Source organism: Plutella xylostella, chromosome 22 (assembly GCF_932276165.1).
Source record: "Plutella xylostella chromosome 22, ilPluXylo3.1, whole genome shotgun sequence".
NCBI classification, from domain to species: domain Eukaryota; kingdom Metazoa; phylum Arthropoda; class Insecta; order Lepidoptera; family Plutellidae; genus Plutella; species Plutella xylostella.
In genome coordinates, this window is record NC_064002.1 from 6976781 (window position 1) to 6988948 (window position 12168).

General features: G+C 33.7%; 1 protein-coding gene across 1 annotated transcript in view; it reads right to left on the reverse strand.

Annotated features, from left to right (window-relative positions):
* LOC105382815 (elongation of very long chain fatty acids protein AAEL008004) overlaps nucleotides 1–12168 on the reverse strand; it is a 30137-nt gene that overhangs the window by 6903 nt on the left and 11066 nt on the right. The window contains exons 2-3 of the mRNA XM_011552768.3: nucleotides 10066–10131; nucleotides 247–437 (exon numbers count right to left, since the gene is read on the reverse strand). Of these exons, the coding sequence (XP_011551070.3) occupies nucleotides 247–437; nucleotides 10066–10131 (257 nt within the window). The remainder of the gene's footprint in view (nucleotides 1–246; nucleotides 438–10065; nucleotides 10132–12168) is intronic.

A 12168-nucleotide genomic window follows, 5' to 3' on the forward strand; every position in this document is an offset into this window, starting at 1 on the left:
CTATTAACCTCCCATGCTAACTTAAATTCTTCATCTTAGTACCTATGTCGGTGAGAGTTCCTATGAATTGTACCGTTTGAATAATTAATAAGTCCCTCCAGGAGGCTCCTGCAGGGCTAGCATGGGGCGCAAGACGTGACTAAAGTTTTCCGTCGCTCTCGTTGCCGCGCCATATGCCACGTGTTGGCGTGCGCGTCTTGCGGCGTGCTAGGCCTTCTCCATGCAATATGTTTCACCAGTACTCACCTCATAAACCAAGTAGACGCTCATCAGCACCTGCGACACATTGTACGCCACTATCGGGTACTTGAGGTCGTAGGGCTTCCGGTCCCGCATGTAGCGCGGGCCCACTGAAGTGCAGAAGTAGAGGTAAGAGATGAGGACCGTGATGAGGGGACCCGGGCCCGACATCATCCACCAGCTCTCCGTGCGGGGGTCTGCGGAACATGTATCATCATCATCATTACAAGTTTACAACCCATCACGTCCCTACTGCTGGGGCACTGGGGTAGGAGACCCATGAAGGAAGGGTTTTAAGCCTAGTGCACCACGCTGGCTTAGTGCGGGTTGATGGACAATAATACAAGGATATAAATGCTTAACTGTAATGATATTCTAATATGGAAAGGAGAAACGTGTAACAATATTATACAGGTTGTTGCAAATAGAGTATAGTAAGCGGAAAAAAAATTAAGCGTCCGTAGTCGAGCGGGCCTCAGTGATCGTAACTGATCGCTGAGGTTAAGCAACCACTGACACGGTCAGCCATTGGAGGGGTGACCAATTTCAAATGGTGTTTTTCTGGACGCTTCCGTGCTTCGGACGGCACGTTAAGCCGTGGGTCCCGGTTGCTGCTTCGGCAGCAGTCGTTAAGCCTAGTCAGAGGCCTTCGGGCGGCTTGAAAACATCTGACAGTCGCGTTGCCCACTTACCCGACAACTCTCTCAGCACAAGCTTGCTTGTGTTGGGGTCCACCAACCCGCACTTGGCCAGCGTGGTGGACTAGGCCTAAACCCTTCCTTCATTGGAAGGAGACCCGTGCCCCAGCAGTGGGGTCGTAATGGGTCGTGATGAAGTGGAAAATGGTCCAGATCCGACGGTAAGAATTAGTAACAACTTTTGGAAATTTTCGAAAAAAATATGTATAACTGCTACCCATAGTATTATTATTATTATTAAATTCTTTATTGCACATAAATTTATTTGTACATAGGCGAACTTAATGCTAAAAGCATTCTCTTCCAGTTAACCTTGGGCGTTGTGGAGAAAATGATAGGTAGTGCGAAAGAAAATGAAAACAGTTTAATTCTGTGTAATATCTATTGTTCAACACTAGAATATATACTTACTTATACATAATATCATAAAATAAACGTAAAAAATATACTTATAAATACATTATATATATATATATATATATATATATATATACCTACATACATAATTTAAATATATAGTTACTATAACAAAAAATAATAATATCATCGTCACACTTACAAACTACAACAAAACAGATAAATTATATATTAGATCTGCTGCTGATTGTTCTGTTTCTGGAGGTAGTGCAGACGAACCTTAGACTTAAAGGTTTCTATGGACTGCGATTGCCTTATATGCAATGGTAACTCGTTCCATAGTAAAACGTGTTTCTATGGAGAAACAAAACAAAAAGGTTCTATATATAGGAGAAACACAATTTTAAAAGTCACCGATCATAAACTTTTTAGAATAACCTACTTCTTCATCCTGTATAAACAACTTGCAAAAATGAGATACTTCGCCATTTATGACAAATGAAAAACAAAAAATATTCACTTTATACCCAGAATGAGAGCCAAGAGACTCGCGTGTTTATTTATGTACTTAAACAATAAACACCTTAAACATAATAAAAGAAGTAGTAAAATTATAATAAAGTTATTCATATAGTTTATAATTCCGCGTGTATAGTAAACAACAGCGTATAATGAGTTGAAGAGACAAGAAACTCAACCAAGCAAGTTCAAGATTTCAAGATGATGCATAAATCTGCCAAGGACTATCTATGTATACTTACGTGTGTAAATGTTGTGTCTTATTGTGCAGGGTCGGATATTCTAAGGTATACGTAGTAAGTATGTCTATATTATAGTATCTATGAAAGTGTACAAATATATAGGTAGATACACTACCTTTCTTACTAAAGCTGTCGGTAAGACTCTACTCCCGAAGATTTAGATGAAAAACTGAATAGTAGCATTAGCGGCATAAACACTAATCTGTCAATTTCCTCTGGATGTTTTTCTCCATCGTAAAATCTAGAACACCAGAGATAGAATCGTGATTCGTGACCATCTAAACAAACTGAATAACTTAATTATAAATACTCATGGTTTTACGTAGAACTAATTTTCAGCCCATACAAAACATATTATCTTCTTTTGATAATTTTCTTATGGAGTAACAACAAGGAAGAAATAATGAATATAATAATAAGAGTTATACGTGAGGATGTTCATTGATCAGTGAAGTGCAGAGTGCAGGTATGCGATCAATAGTCGGAGCCTTCCGAAACCGTCACTCATTTATCTCTTTACAACTAAGTAATTTGATTTTGGTCAAAGAAATTTCTCAAGACTAAGCAGACTCACTACAATCAATAATTTGTGGGTCGGCACATCTATTTCAGATTAACATTGACCTGAAGAATACTACACAAAATTCCTCCATCAAAGATAGATTATGAATGGATTTCTATGCCTTAAACTATGTCGCAACATTTATAATATCTTTTGTTGAATATTTTTAGACTATTTTCGGAATTTTGAGTAGCGGTGAATGTTTTTCTGCATCATAAGAAATTCATCAGGTATCTAACCGTTTATCCATTTAGGAATGCACCATAATCCGCAGCCATTGTTATTGACAATGACATAATGACCTCTCGGTTACACGCTTAACGGTTTGCGAACACACTGCACTTACATAATGCGATCGGGTTCCAATTTATCACTATGCGAGGTTTAGTGACTAAACTACTGATAATAGCTTTGGAGTTGACGAGTTCTCTAGGAGCGACCAGCTTTGGAACCACCATCGACATGTTAGCAATGAAGCAGTCAAACAATACCATTTGTTAGTCGTATACCTCGAAATCAAAAAATCCTTGTAGCTTTTCACCTATTCGCATTTCGCCGCGATAGCGTTTTTCGTTGTAGCGTATAATATCGGTAGTATATTTTGTTACTAGCATATATTTTTAACAGATTTTTACAACAGTAGCAAATTTTTATTGCGCATATATTTTGAATAGATTTTTACAACAGTAGCAAATTTCGATGTAGCATTGGGTCGCATATTGTTGTAGTGAACTGTATTAACCGTAACTTGGTTATACCATCATCAGCCTATAGCAGTCCACTGCTGGACGTAGGCCTCTCCCAAAGCACGCCACTGGATGCGGTCTAGCTTTCCGTTTTGGTTATACCACTGGAGGTAATGGTAACAGTAAACAGGTGGGCAGTTCTTCTTTTTAACCTACATAACTGTGTCTCCACCAGTTGTGAGGAAAATATCATGAGTTTTACAAATATTTATTTATTTATTTATATTTCAACGTGCATTGTACTAAAAACACAACGGCTGTGAACGTTTACAAAAATATAAATTTATATTTTTGTATTTAAAATTACGTTACAGAGTGGTAAATCCGCGTGACAGAGGTGTATTTCATACGAATCTTGGCTGTCTCCTGCCACTTCATCCTGCGTATATTTCATAATGTTAGAAAAAAAATATATGACGAGATAAAATATAAAATTTTATTTAAACTCCAGAAGATATTACTTATTTAGTAAAACAAAATATATATTTTTAAAATATTTCTGAACTATTTGAAAAAATTGTAAAAAAATTGTCTCTCACTACCCAATGTTTTAGTAGTTGGGCAGTTCTTCTTTTTAACCTACATAACTTAGTCTCCATCAGTTGAGAAGAAAAAATCATGAGTTTTACAAATATTTATTTATTTACTTATATTTCAGCGTGCATTGTACTAAAAACACAACGGCTGTGCACGTTTACAAAAATAGAAATTTATATTTTTGTATTTAAAATTACGTTACAGAGTGGTAAATCCGCGTGACGGAGGTGTATTTCATACGAATCTTGGCTGTCTCCCGCCACTTCATCCTGCGCATATTCGATAATGTTACAAAAAATATATATGACGACATAAAATATAAAAATTTATTTAAACTCCAGAAGATATTACCTATTTAGTAAAACAAAATATATATTTTTAAATGATTTCTGAAATATTTAAAAAAAATGTTGAAAATTTGTCTCTTACTACCTAATATTTTAGTAGTTACATTCTGTCACGTAGGTTGCCATTTAAAATATTAGTTTGAGCCACTCCTCCTTATTGCCATCGATCAGAGTTTAAGGTCTCCTTTTCCCCTTGGTAAGATTTCCCCTTTGAGATCCAGACACCGCGTATCGGCCACCCGCAAAGTGTGACAGGAGGTGCGTGTGTTTATTCGGCGACAGCTTCGTCACGTAGGTAATTGTTAAAATAAAATACAATTAAATTATTATTTTGTTATTTACTCATTGGTAATAACAAATACTTTGCAATCAACATGTGAATATTACACTTTATGTTACTGTTTAAATGCTAATCGACTTTGCAACACATTTTACCCCTCTGTCACACGACAAATCTGTCACATTCTTACGAAACACTCCAACCTGAGGAAATTCTTAAAAGAAAAATTGAAGAGAAACTACACGTTTTGGTTAAAGTAAGAAGCGAAAGGAACGTCCAATACACTTGCGCTGCATTAATAAAAAGTTTCGTTGGTGAAAAAGGTAATTTCGTGCTATTGTTCTCAAGAACAGACGATGAATGTGGTAGACTGTTTAATATGGTGGAGAATGATTTATGGGATGTTTGATGATAACATTAAAGTCCTTCCAGCTTCTAAGGTAATTAAAAAAGGAAAGAGTATTTTTTTCAAGTTGTTAGAGTCACTGCAATATTTTCGAAATATGGCTGATTAAAACTTTAACAAATTACGTAATTTTTCATTATGTTACTTAAATTTTAGGTTGCCGAAAATATTATTTGTGCAAATAAACATTATTTTATGAAGTTGGAACAAATTTGTCCTTTAAGTTCCTGAAATACGGATATTTCACTCTCCAGAGGTTCTCAAGTGTGATTTCATTAGTTATACTAATAATAAAGATATCTCCAGTAAATTTTTTGACTAACTTGAAACCATAATGATTTATATGTAAGTTACTAAATTATTATTTTTAAATAAAACTGTTTTATTCCACAACGCTGCCGCATATTTAATAGAATAACAACTATGTCACATCGTTTACCACTCTGTAACGATTGGTGTCTCCTGGTAGTCAACTTATTTTTGGTCGTTTATATGTTATGTTATAAATAGTGCAACTTTGGAAAAATCATATTAAATTTAGTCATTGATGTTAACGTCTATGCTGTTAATTTTTGACTGTAATTAGTAGCGAAAAAATATTTATAGCAAAAACAAGCTTCATTTTAGCTGAAATTGTGACAGAGTGGTAATAACTACTTAATAAATATTTTGTTATTACTAAAAATCCATTCCTTCATATGTTTTCTAAAATGGTATTTTGTTTATTAACGTATCAAAAAAGTTTCATTTTAATCGACGAAGACTATTTCGTTAAAATAAAATAAAAGATTCTGTGACGAAGGTGTAATTTTCTTTGCCTTATTCACGTATCATGTTCTGAAAATCTTGAAAAAATACTTAAACTTCGCGGCCAACCACTTTTTTCGATAGAATAGAAATGTAGCTATCATAAAAATTATAAGAGTTCACTAAAAAGCTAAAGTTATTTTTTTCAAAATCGGGATAATTTTTTATCCATTATGTAGCTTAAAAAGAAGAACTGCCCAGTTACACTCTGTCACGTAGGTTGCCATTTAAAATATTTGTTTGAGCCACTCGTCCTTATTGTCATCGATCAGAGTTTAAGATCTCCTTTTCCCCCTTGGTAAGATTTCCCCTTAGAGATCCAGACACCGCGTATCGGCCACCCGCAAAGTGTGACAGGAGGTGCGTGTGTTTATTCGGCGACAGCTTCGTCACGTAGGTAATTGTTAAAATAAAATATATTTAAATTATTATTTTGTTATTTACTCATTGGTAATAACGATTACTTTGCAATCAACATGTGAATAATACATTTTATGTTACTGTTTAAATACTATTCGACTTTGCAATACACTTTACCCCTCTGTCACACGACAAATCTGTCACATTCTTACCAAACACTCCAACCTGAGGATATTCATCAACGAAAAATTGAAGAGAAACTACACGTTTTGGTTAAAGTACGAAGCGAAAGGAACGTCCAATACACTTGCGCTGCAGTAATAAAAAGTTTCGTTAGTGAAAAAGGTGATTTCGTGCTATTGTTCTCAAGAACAGACGATGAATGTGGTAGACTGTTTAATATGGTGGAGATTGATTTATCGGATGTTTGATGATTACATTAAAGTCCTTCCAGCTTCTAAGGTAATTAAAAAAGGAAAAAAAATGGTTTTTCAAGTTCTAAGAGCCACTTCTGTACTTTCGAAATATGGCTGATTAAAACTTTAAGAAATTACGTAATTTTTCGTTATATTACTTAAATTTTAGTTTGTCGAAAATATTATTTGTGCAGATAAACATAAATGTATGTAGTTGGAACAAATTTCTCCTTTAAGTTCCTGAAATACGGATATTTCAGTCTCCAGAGGTTCTCAAGTGTGATTTTAATTAGTTATACTAATTATAAAGATATCTCCAGTTAATTCTTTGACTAAATTGAAACCATAATGATTTATATGTAAGTTACTAAATTATTCTTATTAAATAAACCTGTTTTATTCCAAAACCCTGCCTAATATTTAATAGAATAACAACTCTGTCACATCGTTTACCACTTTGTAACGATTGGTGTCTCCTGGTAGTCAACTTATTTTTGGTCGTTTATATGTTATGTTATAAATAGTACAACTTTGGAAAAATCATATTAAATTTAGTCATTGATGTTAACGTCTATGCTGTTAATTTTTTACTGTAGTTAGCAGCGAAAAAATATTTATAACAAAAACAAGCTTCATTTTAGCTGAAATTGTGACAGAGTGGTAATAACTACTTAATAAATATTTTGTTATTACTAAAAATCCATTCCTTCATATGTTTTCTAAAATGGTATTTTGTTTATTAGCGTATCAAAAAAGTTTCATTTCAAACGACGAAGACTATCTCGTTAAAAAAAAAAAAAGATTATGTGACGAAGGTGTAATTTTTTGTGCCTTATCCACGTATTATGTCCTTAAAATATTGAAAAAATTGGTAAACTACGCGGCCAACCACCTTTTTCGATAGAATAGACATGAAGCTATCATAAAAATGATAAGAGTTCACCAAAAAGCTATAGTTTTTTTTTTCGAATTTGGGATAATTTTTTACTCATTATGTAGGTTAAAAAGAAGAACTGCCCAGGTAACAAAAATAACGTTCGCCCTGTGACCTCGTTGTTACAGCCATACACTAACTAGTTTTGAAAAATTTATAAGCAGGAGATAAGCTAAAAGTGCGAAATGCATTTACAAAACAAAACTATAGAGGTATAGTAGTGCTTAAAAGAAATATCGCGATATGTAATAACGCATTACAAACAAATATCATATCTATCAAGGTGAAAAGCGACTACAGTGAAGATAGGCAGGAAAGTAAATCTACTATGAATTTTTCAGACGTATCAGAGTAAGTAGCGATCAAAAATTATACTACAAGAATAAAAATCTATTCAGAAATTTTGATATCGCGGCGAAATGCGAATAGGTGAAAAGCTACAAGGATTTTTTGATTTCGAGGTATACGACTAACAAATGAACAATACAGCTACTGATCATATATTCAGGGCCCGAGGTCTGATAAATTAGTAGTAGTCATAGATCTATGTCAATAGCATGGTGATTTAAACATGATCAAATAATCATATTTAACAATTATTTTCAACCAAATGAAATTTTCTGGTGTTTACATGTATACAATTTAGCAGAATTCGGGCACAGATCTATGCAATTTATGTCAGATTGCAATGGGCGATTGTTAATCATCATCATCAGGTACAGGGAAACATAGCGATGAAGTCCGATACGTACGATGACCAGGCAGATAAACCTTCCTCATTTAACCACCATCTGTCTAATTACTTCGAATGGACCAGAGGACGTCCCACACATTTGACTTCTTTACCACGCCAACGGGTATCGGCCCGTCAGATATAACTTATAAAATATAGATACTTGGATGAATAATTAAAACATACCATGTTTACCATACTGTGGTGTGTTTACCTACATAAACATGTAAGGCAGTAGTGTAAAATGTACAGGGTACACTCTATATAATGAGCAAAACCAGTTCCACCACACTCTCATTGCGTCAGAACCATATGAATGCGTTAATAATATTCAAAGCGTGATGTATTTTTCCAAAATGGTCTCATATTTTTAGAATATTTATATACCAATAAACAATAACAAGTATGAATAAAAATATGTTTGTCACAAATATTTTTACTGTTCTTGATTGTTCTAAACTTAAATAGCAGGATGTAGTACGACCTAATTTTTGTATGGTGTCTATTAATAAATGGTAAAATGATTTTTAAAGCGTGGAAATTATTTTAATTTAATGATACTAGTATTTAGATCTCCACAACTTTACTCAATTGGATTTTAATTTGGACAAATTCCACTTGTAAATGATACCTAATAATTCATAATCGCCTGGACTGGACCCTACTTTGGTTAAACCAACAAATGTCTAATTAAGTTGTTATAATTACCAACAAGATATTTGATTATAACGATGACTTAAATGATATTTCCTGTTCTATTAATTTAATTAAATCCTGAAGGCATGGCAGAGAGAATTTATGCTGTGGAAGAAAATTTACCTAATCATAATTTTACAAAAGTTACAGAACAAAAAGTTGTTCAGAATGACGAGCTAAAACCAGCTTACTTAGTATTACTTTTTACCGTGTATGTATTTGTTAAACATGAAAAACTCTCGCTTAACACGTACTTAATTCTTGTTCGTATAAAATATTTGCAGATCCAAAGATCATGATGACTCTAGTTAACCACGTAAAAGGCGTCAATCATTGTTAGCACATCCAATAATGTTGTTGACTGAAGGATTATTTAAACTTCTCTACCAATATTGAATCTTTTTGATTTTTAGACTATGAGTAAGTAAGGATTCATATACAAGGATATAGCTTGGCAGCGATTCAGTTCAGTTAAGTAATTTTGTTCTAATTTCCTACTTGTATCTAAGTTTCACAGTGACATTACAGAAGTTACAAAGCTCAACTGAAAGTAACATTATAATTGTCCTTATTTTAAGCGTGTCGGTGATCAACATTAAACTGGTCTAGGGTTTGTCACCGTGTTCAAAGGACTAGCCAGGGTGATCTAATGTAAGTATATTTCTATGCCTCAATACTTAGTTCCGAAACGATTGGGCAAATTCGCATAATAGGGTTTTCATTGGTGACTTCATCTTATTTTACTTTCACCAAAATTAGTGTGGCAGGATTATACCGCTGTGGTTCCTAAAAACTTGGTATGAATGTGAACTAAGCCTTAGGGTGACGTTTGTTAGACGCGGAGTTTACTCACTTGAAGTTGGTCATGTGTTTGTTGACTTGTTGTATGTAAGTACAACAAAGTGTGAGGAAGGTACATAATCTACAAAGTGAAGATGTGGTTTTCCCTCATGAAAAGGATCTTATGAAAAATTTGGATGTCATCAAATTCATCATATTATTATTAAAAGCCTTTAAAAACCGATTGTTCTGTTAGTCTAACTAATATCTTCTTACAATGTAAAGTCCGAATTCAGGTTGACTTTTTAATATATATCTAACTACCTAACCATTTTTAGATATATTTTTTTATGTACCTAGATAAATAAATATTTATAAAAAAAATATAATAAAATTATAACTTACCGCTGTTTCGGTCCATGAAACTTTTATACGAGTCCACAATAGACATGTTGATACCGGTCGGACCCCCTGGAACAAAACAAAATACAGCCATAATAAACAAGATTTTTTTAAACACTAATAATATTTTTCCTATTTTCCTTCCTTGCCCAGCAGTGGGAGTAGTACACTTAAGACTTCAAAAAAGAAGTTTTCATTTTCTTTTCTATATAAATAATCTGAAATAATGGAAATATAGAGCCAGTTATTGCAATTTTTACATTAATCATATACTTATGTACCTATGTAACATCTGCTGCGTACATAGGTAAGTACCTACCTTGCCTTATACTTATATTAACCTAAACACTTCTGGCTGGTTTCACCGATCTGTCACAGAAACTGTTGTACTTATCACAACGACTTTGCGATACTAACTTGGGACCACGATGAATTGATTACACAAAAATGCAATATTTACGAACGAGATCGATTTCTAAACAGGTCACATAGTTAATTATTCAACCTCATTAGTCGTGACATTCTTTTCGCACAGGCTGCCAATGAATGGACACATTGCACAGACACAATTAAAAAGATAATGGTGGTAGTTGAGCGGTACCTCTGTACTCTGTGGTATCTGATAGGTGAACGAAAACTTTGTTGAAGATTAAATTAAATATACTTATTACTCAAGTAACGGGATTGAATGATTCCTTCGTTATTATGTACCTAGGTATAAAGCCAGAAAAAAACATGGCAGGTAAATTAACCGAATTAAAGAGATTACTTAGTCCAAAATCAGGCATTTCATCTAGTTTGAAGACTTGTTAGCAGGGTGTTACTGATAGAATTAAGCACATTAACATTATAAAATCCTAATCCTAATCCTAACTAATATTATAAATGCGAAAGTAACTGTGTCTGTCTGTCTGTTACTCTTTCACGCCAAAACTACTGAACGGATTTGAATGAAATTTGGTATACATATGGTCTAGACCCTGAGAAAGAACATAGGCTACTTTTAATCCCGGAATTCCCACGGGAAAACTTTTTAAGGCGAAGCGAAGCGCGCGGGAACAGCTAGTCCTAACTAATCCTAATCCTAACTAATATTATAAATGCGAAAGTAACTGTGTCTGTCTGTCTGTATGTCTGTTACTCTTTCACGCCAAAACTACTGAACGGATTTGAATGAAATTTGGTATACATATGGTCTAGACCCTGAGAAAGAACATAGGCTACTTTTAATCCCGGAATTCCCACGGGAAAACTTTTTAAGGCGAAGCGAAGCGCGCGGGAACAGCTAGTATTTTATAAAATATCACCCATAAATTGTTAAAATACGGCCACCCGAATAAGTTGAAGTGTATGTACATTCTGAAGTAGTACGAGTATGTTTTTAATCTTAATTCTAGTGTATTTAAAGGAAACTTCTACCTGGTCGAAATATAATATAATATGACTGAGATACTATAGTTTAATAAAATGTAGAGATAACGATATTTAGGAACCTGTAGGTATTAGTGAATATATTATACGCTTCTTCTAGTTACTAAGTCTCCTTTTAAACGATTCCGAAATTATCAAAATTCACTATTTAGATTATTTTTTATATACACAGACCTACATAATTGAGACTAAAATAAATAAGGATAACAACATCAGGTATATTGCGGAAATACTCTCATTTAATCACAGTTTTGGTATTTTAAGTTTACATACATATATGGGAAACACACAGGTCACCGCCCCGTTCAGGAAATACCAAAGTTAATGAAAATTATATGACTTTATAATTAAAACTGTTAAAACTCTATTCGTTTTTAGTATTGAGCCAATGGCGTGAAAATATAGAATACTTACTAATAAATTAGAACATTAGCACTTGGTTTACACGATGTGTAGTTGGTACCAACAAGGGTACAAATAAGACCGAGATGCAAAACTGCATCACAAAAATTATGTTTATTCTATACCATGATTCATAAATGGAGAATTTATGTATCATCATATTCATCATGCACTTTACGCTCATAATAAGATAATAATTGCACAGGTTAATAAATAGTGTAACTGTTATCGTGACGCAAAACCATACCGGTAGGTAAGCTGAATGAAATATTA